General features: G+C 50.1%; 1 protein-coding gene across 5 annotated transcripts in view; it reads right to left on the bottom strand.

Annotated features, from left to right (window-relative positions):
* Positions 1-18,349, bottom strand: part of ZFHX3 (zinc finger homeobox 3) — a 395,458-nt gene that overhangs the window by 11,441 nt on the left and 365,668 nt on the right. For all 5 annotated transcript variants that reach the window (XM_042022867.1, XM_042022869.1, XM_042022868.1 and 2 more), the window contains 4 exons: positions 16,883-16,990; positions 7,993-8,126; positions 7,602-7,802; positions 341-443 (listed from right to left, as the gene is read on the bottom strand). In XM_042022867.1, the coding sequence (XP_041878801.1) occupies positions 341-443; positions 7,602-7,802; positions 7,993-8,126; positions 16,883-16,990 (546 nt within the window). The remainder of the gene's footprint in view (positions 1-340; positions 444-7,601; positions 7,803-7,992; positions 8,127-16,882; positions 16,991-18,349) is intronic.

Raw genomic sequence — 18,349 nt, 5'->3', positions numbered from 1 at the left:
TACCAGCCCATTAACCTCATCATGGCCCATTGCATAAACCTACACAATTTACTTCCTTGCCCACCTTGAATCTCTGGAAATTATTCACACACACATCCCTTAGTGCATTTATCACCTTCAATTCTCCCTTTCAAGCAAAAGCCATTCAGCCACCTCTGTCTTCACTGTTCCTTTTTGATGTCCTACCTATTTTGGAAAAAGAAGGCTCATCAAACTGAACATAGTATTTGAGTCTTGGTCCTATCAGAGAGAGGATTAACAGGAATGAAACTGCTCCCTGACCAGGTGGTAAGAGTTGGGGGAGTGGTTGGGACCATGGACCTCATTGACCTGCACTCACCAGACTGTTTCCCCAGCTCCTCTGCGCCTGAGTTCCCATCCTTCTCTGGAGCAGCTGCTGGGAGGAACATGCTGCTGGGCATCATCACCTCAGGGGTTGTCACCTAGAGACAGGGGAAAAAGACATAGGGAGAGGAAAAACACAGGAAAACATTTTAAACATCTTCAGTGGCAAAACTAGACATCGGTATTGTGAAGTCAGAGGCGTCATTTTTCACAGCTCACTGAAGACTGGTATTTATTAGACAAAGCTCAAATCAGTCAAAAGTGTTTCTACAGTTACATTCTGGACATAATTAGCAGTGCACACTTGAAGAATAATCTTATTATTAATATTTTTCCTTTATGTGGAATTCAGACTTTGATCACTGACAATGTTTTGTCATGGGCTGTGAAACTTCTTGTGCAACCAATTAGGTAGATAAGTTGAAAGGCCCACCTTAAGCTGCTGAAAACATAATAAGGCCCCTAATTAAATCATACCTAGTAAAGTACACTGTAATCTTGAACCAGGGAGCATTGCAGCACTGTTTTCAAAGTGTATCGATGCAGGGAAGGGAGGGGCATGAGAAAGAAAAGTACAAATAAGGAGAGAGGTGACAAAGGAAAGGATGAATAAGGAAGGACTAAAGAGAAAGCAAATTGTGAAATAAAAAGCTTTTGTAACCCTTTCCTTGCTCTGACTGATGCGTTCCCTTTGCTCCTCTTCAAGTATTTGGCTAGATCCTGCACCAGCAAAACCAGTGCAGTGCTGGGACACCACCGCTCCTAAAGAGCTGAGAATCTGCATGGCTCAGCTGGAGGCTCTTTGGAAGAGCCAAATGCACACACTCATCCTGTTCTGTTCTTTGGATATACCTGGTCACAAGCCATCTCACCAGCAGCCTGCACATGGCTGGCATCAGATGCAGGACAATGAATGTCCTTCTGAATGTCTGGAGCCAGTGTCTCGCACTGCTGGAACGCTGCCTCACAGCACCGGACAGACAGACCCAGCACAGGGCTGCCCGTGCTGGTCACTGCCTGTGCCAAGTGAAGACTCCTCTACAGCCTCGAGCAGCTGCCCACGCCACCTACACCCAGGCAGCGTTCCCCTTTCACCAGGTGCTCCTGGTGATGCCTGTGGTGCTCCTGCTCCCAGCCTCCCACTGCTGGGAAGGTGAGGCACAACTAAACACTCCCATTCAGGCGTGAGGCAAAACAAGCCTCTCCATCCTTCTGCTAGATATGGAGGGGGCATCTGAACCCTGGATTTCAGGAGAGAGAATGTGTGTGGCAGCTGCATGCCATTTACCCGGCTTTCTGCACAGCCAAGGACCACAAGGCTCTGAGTGAACTGCAGGAGATAGGAAGTGGGGAAGCTGAAGCTCATGGAAAATCTCAGGATGAAATGGTGGCACAGAAGTGGCTGCAGAGCTGTGAGCTGAGCTGTCAGGGACACAGAGCTCCCTCCCCTTCCTGGGCCATCCAGTGCGTGGCAGTAAGTGCCAGGTCCCATGGAGCAGGAGAGAAGGCAGCTGACACATCCCAGGAGGGGAGCTGAGCACATCAAACTCATTCCACCTTCTACTCTAAACGGAAGCATCTGATGGCTGTGGGCGGTGGGTTGGGAGACGTGAAAGGTCACATAGTAATTTCCAGTAGCTGGGCTCGGAGGAGGGGGACGAGCATGGACGCCGAGAAGGGGAGGCAAGAAGAAACCGTCCCTCTCAGCTCTAGCAGCAGGAAGAGCCTGCTTTCCTAGGCTCTTTAGGAATCATGAAAAATAAATCATGAGAAATTAAAAAAAACCCCAACAGAGTAGAAAAAGAATAAAATTATCTAACACCTCAGCTGCACATCATTATAGAGCTGTGGCTTTTCATAGGCGTTACAGTACGGCAGCCGTCCCCACCACCACGCTCAGTACGACGGATCAGTAATTGTTTTCATACACTTTAATTAGAAAAACTCAGATGGCTATGAATAATAATGGAAAAGAGAGACTTTTGCACTTGAAAGGTTGAAGTCAATCAAGTGTGAATGACGGCAAAAAAGAAAAAAAAAAGACACCAATTCATCAGGCCTCTGTTGTCTCGCCGCGTCTTTAATCATAATTCCTGATTGGGATTCAAGAAGGCAGTAAGCAGCGGTTCTTTGTCTGCCTTCACCTTCCGTCAATTAACTCTCCCCGAAATATAATCATCAACCTCACATGCTCCTCTGCATCTTAATCTGGGGCTCCAAACCTGTAAGTCCTGCCCTATATGTGTTTAAGTAATTACCTTTATCTACCTGCATCTCCACAGCCACCATTCCTTCCCTTCCTTCCATCCTCCCTCCACCACAGGGGAAAAAAAAAGGAAGAAAAAAAAGGCTGTGGTACATTAAATTGCTACAGGCACAAAATTCCCAAAGGCAAACAGAAAAAAAGCTTGGAAAAAAGTGCAGGGAACTAGAAATTCTGGGTATGGATGTGGGAACTGTGGCGGTGCGGCCATAGGCTGGCCTTGGAGAACAAACCACTGGAAACAAGGCACTGGTCAGCAAGTGGACCCACTCTAGTCCTCTGGCTCCACCCAGGCTGCTCCTGCCCCTTTCCTACACCATGATCTAGGGCAGGACCCTCCATCTTTTCATCCCTATGGACCAGCCCCGAGCAGGTGGCAAAGATACGAGTGCAAATGGGCTGCACATTCCAAATCACTTTGCACTGACACGGAATTCCAAACTGCTCTTTTGGAAGGGTTTGCCCTTTCACACTGCAAAAACATCTGAGGACATCTCATTTCCTTGGACCTGCAGAATTTGCCTTGCATGCTGAGGCTGCTTTTCATATAAACCAAGAGTGGGGGCATGATGGGGCAGGAAGGTGCAGTGGACCACGGCTCCCTGGCAGGTGAGACAGGAGCGGTGCTCTGCGACACAGCATTTTGTACTGCAGATGTATTTCATGCCATGAACTGTTCCAGTAATCGAAAGGAGTGTGTTTATCTGGAGCACAGCCCCTGTTAGTGCGTGCGGCTGTCAAATGCTCTCCACCTCCCTCTCACCTGCACAGGAGATACCTGGTGTGTCATCCTGGCATCCCTCCCCCTCCTCGACTTCTGTCTACCTGTTTCAATGTCTCCAACACTGTTTTAGAATGGCAACACATCAGTCAGTGTGAGCCGTTACTAAAACACAACCCTCCAGCTGTGAGTTCAACAAATGTGGCTTGTCTCCTCCCTTCCCTTCTCCTGTTCATACCTGTTCTTTTCTGTCTAACACCAAACTATGCCCCCTGTGTGGCTGCAGCTACCATCTCCTGGCCCACAAGTCACCAGCAAAGCTCACTGCAGCATGGCACCTCCGTCTCAGTCACCCTGGATCCTGTGCACAGCCTGAGCACCATCCCCTGCAGCTCCGATGGGTCCCTCTCAGTTCTATTGTTACCACGCAGAAGGTCCTTAGACGATGGGAGGTTGCTGGACAAGCCTCTCTGCTTCCAAGCACCCTACCTTTTGGGTGAAATTCAGACCCCTTAGCAGATAAAATGTCTTCATGATGATGAGATCCATGGAGGGGCAGGCACAACCCCACTTCAGTGGCCATTTCTATGGACACAGTGGCCCAGTGAGGACTGTTACAGAGCACCTGAGGGCTGACGGGCCAGGTCTCCTGCCTCCCTGCCCCACCAGCATCCATACACCCTGACACCTACAAACCTGTCAGCCCTCTGCAGAACAAGCAGTGGGCCCACTCCTCACTGGTGACAAGCTCCAGCAGCGACAAGCACAGCTCCTGCCACCTCCAGATCTACTGGATTTTTAACAACCAACTGCAGAGCTGCTCGTGTGCAGAGCTGGAGGCTCAGAGCCCAACACCCATCAATATGACACCCGCATATTGCTGACATGCCCAAAAAATTACTCTTAGCTGGTGTGAGCAGCCAGCTCCCCTCACACTGCACCTGCCTGTGCTGACTGTCCATGGACACCAAACAAGGGTACAGTTCCTCTGAATATACCCCAAAACGCTGAAATCATGTGGTTCTGAAAAGAAAACCTCTAGAAGAGGTCTGAGGAGATACATCACTGTCCCCATGTCTATGAAACCAGGGGAAATACAGACGGGAGGGAAGGTTCCCCACCAGACAAAGGAGGTAATTTCCATTACAAAGAGAGAGAGAGAGGGTGCTGGAGTGAAAAGCTTCATTAGACTCCGAGAGGCAAAGTGATGGCAGTATACCAAGGTCACTTCTAATTTAGACCATCTAATTGGCAAACATGGCTCCAAATGGCTATCATCTCACAGGGCTCAGAATTAATGAAGCCCGATTATTTTCATTACCTTCATCCGAGATGGAGAATGAGACACAGAGTGAGAGGGAAAGGGGGGAGAGGGAGGGGGTGAAAAGGAGGGAGAGAGAAAAATTGAGTGACAGCAGAAGGGAGAGAGCAATAAGAAAAGACAATGGGAAAGAGGGTAAAAATGTAAAGATAGCAGGAGGGGGAAGTGAGATGGTAGAGATGGGCAGGAATGACTCCTGAAGCAAGGGAGAAAAGAAAAAGATGGAAAGATGGCTGGAACACAGGGAAGATGCCCTAAACTGAGGAAGAGAAAGCTGACAGCAGAGATGACGAGACAGAAATGTGCAGAAGGATAAGGCTGGCTGCGGGAGGAGGGAGAGCTCCCGCTCCTGGAGGCTCTTGGGAAGCCGTCCTCTCTCCCAGCTCCAGCCCATCAGTCTTGTCAATCGCCCGTGCAGGCGAACTGCACTTCACCCTCATTACGGGCCCCGCCGAGTCGAGCAGGCCCAAGCAGAGACTGCCATGGGAAAGATGGCGCCTGGCCCCACTCAGAGAGGCTGAGATGCCACAGAGAGAGAACTCGGCTACGCTCATCCACCAGCCCCATGTAAGGGAAGCTGCAGGAGATGGGGGGACAGTGTGAGCCCCAGCCCCTGTGTGGCACTGGGGCACGGCATGCGCTCTGCTCCTCAGGCAGCCCCGCCAGCCCCTGTCCCTGCATCGGGGCCAGTGGGAGGACAAGGGGGTCCCATGGGACAGCCAGCCCTGCTGCTCACTGATATGAAAAGGAGGGAGCACGACCAGGCAGCTTGGAGATGCGGAGCGCAAGCAGGAGCCGTTACCATGGCAACAGACATATTAGACACTGCAGGTTCCTGAACGGCGTCTGATAAGTTGTTATTAACTGGAGCCTCCTCCAACGCTGAGCGCAGACACGGTGCGTCGAGAGGGACCCGGCTCTAAGCTACGGGGCTGCAATTCCCTCGCGGTGGCACCAACAACCTGACGTGCGCATCAAATCAAGATGGGATCTTCACGAGAATGAGCAAAATTACGATCCTCCAATACTGCCATGTTCTGCACAAACTGTACTGACTGCTCAAAATGTTGCCGTAGAATAATACAAAAAGACCCACCTTCTTCACCCCATGCTGTGAGACCTGGAGGAGGAGAAGCCTCTCCCCAGATGTGTCTCCAGGTGCCAGAAGGAAGAAAGGTGGGAAAACCTGGAATACACATGACGATGAGCATCATGGCTGGGCCAGGCTCTGCTGATCCTTGCAGAGCATCGCGGCCCTGCTCTAGCACAGCAGGTGCGCTCACCTAAGGGACTGTCCCATACCTGCTCTGCAGAGTGTCCTGAGCGCCGTCACGAGAGGCTCCTGCTATTCCCTCATATCCTGGAGGACATGTGCCTGAGGATGGACCAACCCAACACTCCCGCTCCAGACCACACATCCTGCCTGGCTCAAAACAAACCATTCCACACCAGTGTAACAGCTACCCTGAACAAACTGGTTACACCTGCTGGCCCAGGGAAGGGGCTCGGCTTCTGGTCCCTGCTCTTAGAAAGCCAAAACACCTGCCACTAATGTAGTTAGGAGGTGAACAAGAGCCGTTCAAGCCCCCAGAAGGTATTTACACACTTGAGCAGCACCAATGAAATGGCCACAGGTCACAGAGGCCGTGGTCTCTGGGATGGGACAGCTCCGTGACCCAGGTGTGCAGGCGGCCGGCATGGCACAGCTACATCCTGAGAAGCCCTGAGGGGACAGGCAGCTGGTAATGCAAAGCAGGAAGGTAAGAGCATAAAGGCCCTTATGGAGTGGGAACTGGAACAGGCTGCCCAGAGAGCCTTTGGAGTCTCCTTTCCTGGAGATACTCAAATGCTGTCTGAACACAATCCTGAGCAACATGCTCAAGGGACCCTGCCAGAGCAGGGCGGTTAGACTGGAGCAATTCCAGTGGTCCCTCCCAAGACTACTTATGATTCTGTGACTCTGTGACTTCTGTCTTCAAGAAGGAATCATAAAAAGAACCACGGGATCATTGAAGACCCTTAGTCTTCCAAGTCCAACCATCAACCCAGTGCCACCACCATGTTAAACTGTGTCCTCAAATGCCATATCCACATGATTTTTGAACACCTCAAAATGAGGATGGTGACTTGACACCTTCCCTAAGCAGCCTGTGCCAGGGCTTCCAATCCCTTCCATGAAGAAATTTTCCCTAATATCCAATCTAAACTTCCCCTGGTGCAGCTTACAGCTAGTCCTCTTGTCCTGTCACTTGTTACGTGGGAGAAGAGACCCACCCCACCTGGCTCCAACCTTCTTTCAGGGAGTTGTAGAGAGGAAGAGTGACAGAAAGAGAAGACAAGAAAACTGTAAGAGAACAGCTGGGCCATGCTGCATGTGCTTGCTCAGAAGATGTCACAGGAAGGAGCTGATAAAGGACATCAGTGTTACAACAAACACAGTGTTATTCACCTCCAGTGCCAAGAACTGGCAAAAAAGGGAGAAAACAAGCAGAAACAGGGTGCAAGAAAAAAACACAAAGAGAAGGAATTGGCAGGAATCAAAATAAAAACTTATTTTATAAACTTGATGACAAGTTCTTAAATGTAGACACCTTGCAACAAATATTATACCGAAGAAACAACAGGAACAATATATCCCATCAGCTTCTGCATCTTCCAGAAGCTTCGGCACAAGCTGCCATCCCATGCACTGACCTCATCAGGTCAAGGAAATAGTATTTATCCTGATTTCCCAGGGAAATCACTCAACACTTGAGCTTCACAGGGCTCAAGCAGGGACACAACATACCAGGGTGCAGCAAACCTTGATGGCAGAGCTCTGACATGTGAAGGAGCTGACCACCACAGCAACTCTCTGCTCCTCACCTTTGTGGGGACAGTGGTGGACATGTCAGGATGGCAGTGGACACGCTGGGATGGCAGCAGCCACGCTTGCTTACACAGCCACTTACCGTCATGATGAGTTTCTCAACACAGTCAGGTGACACGCTGTGCAGGTGGGTGAGGTGCAACTGCAGGTGGATCTTGTTGTTCAGCATGTCCTGGCAGAGTGGGCAGCGGAGCATGGGCTGCACCGAGTGCTGGGTCATGGCGTGCACCCGCAGCCGGTTCACGTCTGTGTTGCTGTACTTGCAATACGGACACTGGTACATCTGCGGAGCAGACACATGAATCACACAGCTCTTCCAGCTGCTACTTCCCTCTCTTACAGCCAGGCTTCAATAATTTGATGCCTTCTACCACCAGTTACTGCCTTTCATCCTCTTTCTCCCATTTTAGTCTTTGCTTTTGGCACATTGGAAACACATTACCTGCACAGAGAGACAGGTTCTTCCATCTTACCTGCTCTGATTTGGTCTCCTCTGAAGTTTTTGACCACTTAAAGGAGAGAGGTGACTCAGAGCTGCTGGGAAACGCTATCCGCTTAGAGGATGCTGGAGGCTCCGTCAGCTCCTTCTCTGGCTGGCTGGCTGGTGCTGCAACAAAAAGTGATTAACATCAGGACAGCCCAAAGAGGCCTAGGTTGGACGATGACAGTGCTTCCATTTTCTGCTTGACACACACCCTAAGGACTTGGAGGAGGATGAATCTGAGGACTAACCTATGTCCTACAACGCACACCTGGCGAAAACCAGTTTATTCTTCCTGATCTCCCACAGCAAGGGAACTGTGTCACTGGTGGTCAGAAGCAGAAAGACCTCATCTGTTTCTGGGGGCTGCTAACAACCTGCATGCGCAGGAGATGCTGGGCCTGTGGCTGCATTGGACACACAAATGCTTGGCCAGATGGTGAAGGCCCATGTGTCACCTCCAGGAGCAACTGGATTTACTCGATAAGGTAGAACTCATACCCCTGGCTGACCCAGGGGTATTCTACATACAGACACTCTGAAATGCATTTGCCCTGGAGAGGGCTGCTGGTTGTGGCTGTCAGCCCCATCGATGGCACCTGTGCTGGCAGCAGTGGTGCTGTTGGGATGGCTCTGGCCAGCTCAGCCCACACCTCCAGAGGAATGTGCAGATCTGGTGCTTCCTAGCACATGGTCCTGCCAAAATCCTGATTTCGGTGGGACCCAGCCAACAGGACCCAAACACTCCCACTGTGATAAGCCGAGGAAAGGCCATTTTATACCACTGAAACAGAGAAATGCAAACAAGCCCTGAAGTCAACAGCAAAACACTCCACGAGTTGTGGCACTGGGAGAAGCACATCCCTGACCTTTCTCCTCCCTCGAACCCTGGCTGCCTTCAGTACATAAATTTGTGGGACATCTATTATTTAAAAACTGTAAGGACAAGTATATTATACACAGCCCCCGTCTCCTCCTCCCCGAACACACATTCATAACGGTACTTTAATCTGTCTCGAATCGACTTCAAACCCATTTCGCCCTTAATGGGAGTTATTCATTTTCACTTGAAAGGTAATATCTGACAGCTGGATATTTAATATGATGGATCAGCTGCCGATTAACAAGGCGCTGTAGCATTCTCAGGCCAGTCCCCCATACTCTTTCCCCTGTCTCCTACTCAACTTGTGAACCTGCTGATATCTGCTCCTTGTTTCAGATGATATCGTCAGGAGTCAGATCCCAGCAAACTGCTTCCTTCCCAAAGACCCTTCTGTGCACTGGCATGAGCTGTTATTTCCAAATGTACCGCATCACAGTGGAGAATGCATTCCCATTTCCAGCTACCTTCCCTGCCAGTCCCCATCTCTGCATTCAGCTGAATAGAGGCAAAATAATTTCCAGGAGAGGGAAAACAAGTATTACAAATAATACAGGTAATGGTACTGCCAGAGGGAGGCAGGGATTAGAGGATTTGATCTGGGACTGCTGAATTTCTCCTGGTAGGCTTGTCCATACCAAATGGGCTTGGACCCCAGAGCCAGCTGCATGCCTGGTGCTTCATGCCTGGCTGGGCAGCAGCCTCCATGCATGCATGTACAGTCCTGGCTGTACCTGAAACCCAAACCCCAGGACTCTGCTGTGCTGCCGACTCCACAAAAATATCCAAACCAGGCATGGAATGAGTTTGCAGTCAGTGCTGACTGACGGACACCATCACAGATCCTGCTCTGCCCTCACAGAATGACAGGCTACTCCGCTCAGCTCACTGCCTGGACCAAGACTCTCCCTGGGCTTCAGAACTGGAAAGGGCTTAAAGACGTCTGCAGGGCCAGAGCTGACCTTCCTTGCTTCCTGTAAAGAACGTACTTGGAGCATTAGGAACTGCTGCTCATCCGCTGAGGAACACAGTCTCTCCCGGAGGGTTCGGGCAGGAGACACCACCACCAGGAGCCAGCACTGTGGCAGCTGAAGGACCGCCCTGCCTTTAAATGCCCTACCCGAGCCCTGTGTGATGTGAGTGGCCCTCGTCAGTAGCCTGATCGCTGCTGACCCTGTCCAGTCCTCAGTGTGACCTCGGACACTGACATGCCAGCCCCGATCAGGCAGTTGGGTGTTGGGACGAGCAGCTGGAGACCCCAGGTCTGCGAGGGTGGTCTGGCACATGTGAGCCCTGCTGCAGACCTGCACTGGGTGCAGATGACAGTGACAATCATGGCTTCGGGTCCCTTTAGACCTCTCTAGCCCAGTGACTGTGGCTCCTGTGTGGTCCACGCTGTGTCCCTGCACTGGGCACCGACTGCTGCCAGCTGCTCACCAGTGGAATGTTTTTGGATGCAGTGGCTGAATTCAGCCCAACCATCAGCTACCCCAGGCTGCTGAATGCCAGCTCCAACCTTGGGAGTCACAACAGGGTATTTTCTCATCTCCTTTCTACTGTGAAGCAGCCTGCTTAGAATTAGTAACAGGGAATTAAAATGTACCATCTCCTAAGTGTCCAGTTTCATTAAATGCACTTGATCCAACCCCATAACCTTAATCCTTCAGAACCAGAATTATTGGTGATTGTCCAGACCCAAGAATAACTGATTTGTTGCACATGGGATATTTATTTTAAGTATTAGTTTTTGAGTTGACAGCTCAACTGAGAATTTTAACACCAAGACTGAAGTTTATTGCTGATAAACAGTCAAATGCACAAAGTGACACATTCAGTCCACATCACAGATGATCAGAGGAATTAAGAACTCTCTGCTACCAGGAGGAATGAGGACATGGCTTGGCACCTGCCTGCAGAGCTCTGAGCACAGCATGGGACCTTCTGTCTGTGCAGAGAGAACAGGACAGAATATCCTGAGTTCAAAATGTCCAAAAGGCCATGGTCTGGAAGGGCTGTGTGGCACTGGAGCACATGGAGACACTACATGTGCCGTGACCATGGCCAGCACCTTGCTTCCAGGTCCAGGCCTTGCAGGGCAGGAAAAGGAATCTGGTTTAAAGTATGATGTACATATTGGAGAGTATTGTTATTTGACTCCTTAAATGGATTTAGTTCAGATTTGCTGACTTAGAGGAAGATCTGTGTTTCTCAACAAATGTCCCCTAAAAGCCAAGTGTGATGGAGCAGGGCTGCCACAGAACTTCTAGAGCTCTACTGATCTTCTCTCTCTTCTCAGCAGCTTCTGCTTCTCAGAGGAGGAGGAGGTGAGGTCCTCCCTGGGATTATTCCAGAGGTGGATGGGCACTTCTTTGGAAGTGGGGGCCTTTCCTTTACTGGTTCCAGAGGCAAAGCCAGCATGGATCCCCTAAACTGCTGCTCTCTATCCTGGTGGGAAGGAAGTCACCACCCACCTCCTACCCATCAGATTCTTTTAGCTAAAGTATCACTGACAGCCCCTTCATCTAAACTTCCATCTCCCAACCAAGCAACATAATGGAAAAGCCAATTAAATGATTATTAATTCATGCTGCTTTCCGTAAGCCAGAGGTTCTCATCTCCCTGCATTCCGTAAACCAGCTTGCCACTTGCCCTAGAAATTTACAGTGGGGTTTCTGATATTGCCATTGATCTAAACACTACCAGCCTCCAAAAAACTCCTTGCCACGAAGTCCAGCAGCTGGCTTGGGAAAGTTCTCAGTGAGACGAAGGAAGTGTGGTTTCACTGCCTGATGGAAAACAGCATTCCATATTTGGTGGTGTCGCCTTCCTCAAATCACCTCAACGTGTTCTTGGAGCCATCACTCAGCACCACAAGTCCTCAGACCAGCGGGAGCTGCTACTGTGCCACACAGCCCTGTGCCATCAATGCCCAAGGCTGCTGCCCCTGTGCCCTTACAGCACCTCTGTGTCCCCCAAAATCCAGGGCTAATTTATCAGTTTCATCCATTCTCCAGAAACTGCCATGATCCAGGAACGGCCAGAGCTCACACGGACTCCCGGGGAAGGGCATGGGGCACCCAGCATTGCCGCAGCGCTGTTGCCTCCTCAGTAACATGCAGCCAACATTTCCTCCTCAGACACTGTTTAATTCCCCATTTCCTGAAGGAACTTCCATTCTAATCAGCTGCCGTAGCCACACTTTTAGGCCTGTGCACTACTTGTTGCTCTACAGCATTTCTCAGCTCTGTATTTGACAGTGACTCGATTGACAGGTAAAGGCCCCACACTCGGCACGCGCACTCTGCACCCGTCCTCGCTGCTGCCTCGCATGGTTCCAGCCCTGAAAATGGCCGAATAATTTGTTTTTCTAATGCTGTGTCATACCTTCCCACCTGCAGCGAGTACCCACAGCTGAATTACCATTAAATATTCATAGCCAGAAGCTCCAGCCACCACCAGACTTCCCTGCCTTGCTCCATATGAACACGAAACACTCAGCAGATGCCTGCATGAGATGCCAAGCAGCACCAGGGACTCACTGAGGTGGCACTTTGCTTAGCACCACGGGCCTCTCCTGCAACCCATGTCAGTTCCCGCAGCATCTCCGATGCCGCCAGAGCCCAGCATGCCCGGAGGCAAGCCGGCTGCTGCATGAGGCCACCCGGCCCAGCCATGTTTCTGGGCTGCAGCTGCCAACCCAGGAGCCTTTTGTGCTTCATATATCCTCAGAAAAACACAGATATAGGCAATCTCGCAGTCCTTCTCTCCCATTCCCTCTCCCAGGTTTCCCTCGCCCAGGCGCCAGTGCTGAGAGTGGCTCCATTGTGCCCCTTATCCCCTTCCTCCCAGCCTCTCAGGCCCCCAGAACATCCCGGCCATTAAGTGCTCCACAAATGCCAGATATTAAAAAAAAAAGCAGCAAAAAGCAGCCGGGGGGAGGAGCAGGAATGGATTTCCGTCAGGATGTGCCTGACCTGTTTTTTTCAATTTCAGTAATTAGAAAGGCAGTCGGCCTGTAGGAATTATTCATAAACTGCAGGAGCTGTGCAGTATACATTTATGTTAAACATGTCAAATCCGATTGAAATCATGCCTGCCAGCACCATACTCCATAAACACACTTTTCTGCAATAATTTCCCAGCTCTCAGCAGCCCATTAATACTTCCTTTAATAGCAATCTACCACGGATTCGAATCAGGGATGGTCCATTGCACTAATTGCTCTGTTAGGTGAGCATCATGGATTAAAAAAAAAAAAAAAATCATTAACAAAAATAAAAGCCCTTCAGGCCAGTCCTCCAGAAAGATTTCATTTCAATCTATATTTTAAGTAGACTTTGTTTCTTGTTTTTGTGGAAAAACCCCTGATATTCTCCATGTACCCAATGGACAGTGCATTAAGGAAGCCTCTGGTAGCTGGGTCACTGCTGGTGATGGGCTTCTCCATCAGAGACATGAACCAGCACCGCCCCCCAAATCTGAGAGGCCTTGTACTGCAATGAGCAGGGCTTCAGCTGAGTATCCATTATCTACATCCTGCCTTAAAAACAGAGTCAGGATCAGCCATGATTCCTTTCACCCTTGCTGGTTTGCTTGTGGTAAATCTCACATTAGTCATGACGAGATAATGTCTAACACTGAGCCATCAGGCACACAGCATCTCCCTGCTCCAGTGTGGAGGCACTGCCACCTTCCAGAACCTTCCAGAAACCACAGAGATGTCTGTGAAAATCAAGATCCAGTGAGTCCTTATACGGGATGGAGTTTTCTCCGTGTATATTCAATTGAAAAGTATCACCTAAAAAAAAGTTTGTGCTTCACACTGTTCCATTTTAAAATAAATACAAAGAATGAATCAGTAAATTTATTTTGCAGTTGAGACATTTTGACAAGTTTACAACGAAAACAGGTTTTCTCCTTGGTGCTAACACTAACCCCAGCACAGGCTGCGCTCAGACTGTATCCACCGCGGTGCAGACCCTCACCCCTGGGCTGGGGCAGGGAGATGGGCAAAGGAACTCAGTGTCTTGTTACAGATCTTACAAGCCTTTAAGAAAGTAGAAGAAATAAATCCCCTGTGTGCAGTGAGGAAACCAAAGCACAAAGGAGAGTAAATTGCTGAGGAACGTATGATCAAATTGCAGGTGGTGAGCAGCAGAAGGGTCTGTCCCCCTTCCCTTTCACATACCCTGTCACTGGCTTTCAGCCCACACCTCTCCTGCCCTCATCTCCATCTTCACAGAGTCACCTGGCTCAGAGGCTTCTCCGAAGGTCAGCCAGTCCGTCCAAAGCAGGATAGACTGAGCCTGCCTCACTGCTGACAGCAGCTCCTCTAATCTTCTTGAAAGACCTCTGAGGAACCTTCCCAGAAAACCCACTCCAGTGCTTAAGCCACAGGCTGTACAGGAAGACTTTTTAAAATTTGTTATCTAACATCAATCTTTCTCCTTTCAATTTAAGCCCTTTGTGTCTTGTTGTCTGTATCCTCAACATGGAGAAAAAATTATTTCCTTCCTTTCAGAAGCACTTCATGCACAAGAAGACTTATCTTGTCCTCCTCTTTGGTCTTTTTTTAGGTCAAATAAGCCTGTTCATTCCATTTTCTCCTCCTGACTGATGTTGTTCTGTTCTGGGTCATTCCTGCTGTTTGGGCTTTCTGAAATTGCTGCCCAGCCTCCCCAACACCCCAGCGCAGGAACGGAGAGCTTTCCAGTACTAATGAAACCCACCAAAGGCACAATATTGTCACCCACACCACAATGTCTGTGCTTCATTTCAGCCTGTCCTGAAAAGTGGCATCGAAAGCCTTCCCAAGGAGACACTGACTCCAAACAGGACCTTCTTCACACGAAGGGAAATTGGGTCGTGTTGACATGATTTGTTCTTGACAAATCTGTGTCGACTGTTCCTCATCTCATTATCTTCCCATCAGCACTTACAAACAGTTGTTTGGTCAATTCCCAGGAAAATCTGGGGCAGAGATGGCAGGTGTACAGTTCCCCAGCCATTCCTTCGGTCAGGGACAAGCCCCATGTCTGTCCTTCGTCACAGCTCCCCTTTCCTCTGCACAGCACAAGAGAGAGCAGCTGGCAGGTTTGATATGCTCCAGGCACAGTCTCCCAACACCCAGGTACAGTACAGCAGGTCAGGGACAATGTTCAGCATCACCAAGTGCTCTGCAGCCCATTCCCTGGTAGCTGGGGGACGGGCTCTCCCCACGGTGCTGCTGACACGGGCTGTGCTGCTCTGCTCAGTGAAGGCAAATGCAGAGAAGGCTCCAGGCTCTTTAGCTTTGTGACACCGTGGTCACAGCCTTCCACTGCTGCCGAGGGCAGACCGGCTGTGTCGGCAACCTCCTCCTCCTCCTCCTCCAAGGAGAGCTCCCTGGTACTGCCTGCTCCCCTCCCTGCTCATGGCTCCACTTGTATCAGGTTTCTGTATCCCTGTACACTTCTGGAGCTGTCAGGAATAACCTGACCCAGTTTCTATTCCTCCCCATGTCTGAGGTCCAGGAGGACCTGTCAACACAGTCATGTTCCTCGAGGGACAAGAGCAGAAACACGACCAAGATGTGGTGCCTGCTTTGAACACCTGCTGGACAGCAACAATTGGTAACATTATCTTGCTTTGAAGTTCAGGGTGGTGGTGTTACATGTTTGGAAGCAGGGCCCAAGTTCAGTGCCAGCACATCACGCACACCTTGGCTTGCACAAGGCCAGTCCCACGCTCCATGGGCTCACACACCTGCTCTGTGTCCTCCCCACACGGTTCCCTTTGCAGACCCCATGGAGCTGTCCCATTTCTGATCTGCTCCTTGCCTCACAAACACTGGGTTAGGAGCTGCACTGGCAGGGTGAAGAAGTTAAACCATCCAAATTCAGAGTTTCTGGAGAGAAAAGGGTTGGTTTAAAAAGCAGGCTCCTCATTTTTCCTTACATATTTTGAGATACAATCTTTTCACACAGATCAGCCTTTTTAAGTGCTTCAGATTTGGGCAAAGGACCCTATTTACCCCTGAAGAGATTTAATCATTAAACAATACTTACCTCTTTCTGTGACACTTCACAAAATGGTTGTGCTCAGGATCACACAATCCCACACAATGAATTGAGACTAGAAACCAGCTACAGCCAAGCAAAATTGCACTTCTGGGTTAAGAGTCAGTCTGTGGCAGGAAGGAACACACGGAGCAACCTCAGCAAGTGCAGCCCATATTGAAAGCACAAACTTCAACAGCCCACAAGGCCCAGATTGCTCTCTCCACCAGTTAGGACACATCTTCCATTGACTGAGACTGAGATGTGCTGAGATTATAACTGTAGAGGTGAAATACCACATTCCATTTTGGGAAGACTACGTAAGACAAAATGTCTTTGTCTGGGGCTCACCAAGGGGCAACCGTGAACGCAGCAGGAGAAGGCTGCCTGGAAGAAGGGTCTCTGTGCAGACCGAGGCATTGCACGGACCAATGCTGAGCCTGCCAACCAAATGGGACCTGGAGCCAGAACTGCTGTGCCCTGGGCCAAGGAAAATGAATGCTACCTTCAGCACCGCATGTTCTGCACCTAGGCTGAAGTGGTCAGCAAGGGCCAGATGAGGGTGGAAGATGGATGGCCTTCTCCAGAGTAGGCCAATCATAGAATCATCAAATGATATGCTTAATCCAACCATGTGCTGGCTGCTGCCAGGAGGGGTTGTCCCCTTCTCCCTCCTCCTCTCCCAGCTGTTGATCCCCATTGCCTGGGTCCAGTCCCAGAGCACCCATGGCCCAGCGCCAGCCTGGGGCTTAGAGGGGGGACACATGACCCACCACAACTCAAACTACTGAGTATGTCAAGAAGCTACACCCAAAGCCTTCACAGAGGATGACACTTATGTCACACTGACATGCTGTGGTCAGTTAAAAAGGGTTTTGTGGACCAGTGTTCTTCCCGCCTCTCTTTCCTGGATTTAAAGAAAATGATGGACCAAACATCACCTCGTCTACATCACAGAATCATACCTGTCCATTTACTCTGGTCCTTGTCCCCTCCACTCTCTTGCTCCTTGGCAGGCTCCTCACCATCACCAGCTGTTTCACTGGGCCCTTCCACATCTTCACTGGGTTCTTCTGAAAGAAGAAAAGCAGAAAGTGTGACACAGACATGGAAGGCAGAACAGAAGAATATGTAGCTGCCAGTGAGTAAGAGCAGCAGCAAGGGCTGTGCACAAGTGTTGGGTGGCAGGTATCAACATCGCCCAGTGTTCTCCCAACACACCTGCTTATAGAAACTGTACAGGAAAGAAGTGAGAGATGAAGACAAAATGAAAAACCTCGCCTACTTTTACCACCTGGAGCTACTAAGGTCCCCTGAGATGTCACGTACAGTTACATGGTTGTCTACACAAGAAGGCTCTGCCCAGCCATGTCAGGGATTACAGAAGCATCAGGGAGCGACTGGAGCCTCCAGCACCTTCAGCCTCATCCTTCCTTGTCATCCCCCTCTCAGGCTCTTTGGCCCCACTGACATGGTGCAGTACTGACCCTGGTCACCAAGATGCCAGAGCCCACTGCAGACACATGACATCCCTCCTGCTCAGACCAAGCTTGGAGCAGCTTGGTCTGCTGCAGCCCCAGCCCAGACATGAGGCACAGGAGGAACATGCTGGCAGTCTTGCCTTCATCCCAGTCAGGGGAAGAGTCTACAAACCCGGGCAGCACCACGCAGGTGCAAAAGCATGGAGCAAACACTTGGTGAAGTGCTGAAAGCTCAGAACAAAATACAGAGCGCCATGGTCCAGCCCGTAACAACAGCACGGGCACAGAGCGTGTCAACCCGCTGTGGTGCAGCTCCACTCCAAGGCACCTCATCAGGTGGGACACTGGGAGTGAGAGCGCTTACACCAGGGTGTAGCAGCCACGTTATCACCTACTATCATGGCTGTTAATGTACAGTCCTGGTAACTGACAGGGGTTACCCCACCACCGGGTTAAAAAGGGCACTTTTAGACCACTATACCCATTTTTAGGCAGGATAGTTTAAAATTTTAACTCGCATTATCTGGTCATGGTAAACCCCATGAACTCATGCTATCCTGAGATTTACCTGAACCACCTAACTGGTTCGCGCACCAACCCCCATCCTCCTCCTAACAAAGACAGGGCTAGAAATTCAGATTAAAAATATATATTAGCAGCTTGCAGATACTCAGCAGTGCCCTTTGAGGATATGACAGCCTAAATTGGGAGTGAGAGGGGAGATGGGTGGCAATGCTGACAAAGGCATCCAACATGTAGAAAGGCACATATCACTGGTGGAGGGGTGAGATGGGCAGTTTGCCACGTGAGCCGAGTGCTCAAGTTTACTGGGAGAAGGGCTGTGAAACCAGCAGCTGGGTTCACATTTCAGAAATTAAAATTCCAATCTTTTTTCCACTCCAGGGAAAAAACACAACAAACCATCCCCACCCCAACCCCACCACCCTAGTG

The sequence above is a fragment of the Corvus kubaryi genome, unplaced genomic scaffold, assembly GCF_017639235.1.
Source record: "Corvus kubaryi isolate FWS band 111438036 unplaced genomic scaffold, C.kubaryi_AGA036_p1.0 37225, whole genome shotgun sequence".
NCBI classification, from domain to species: domain Eukaryota; kingdom Metazoa; phylum Chordata; class Aves; order Passeriformes; family Corvidae; genus Corvus; species Corvus kubaryi.
Note: the sequence above shows the minus strand (reverse complement) of the source record. Positions and strands in the feature narration are given on the sequence as shown.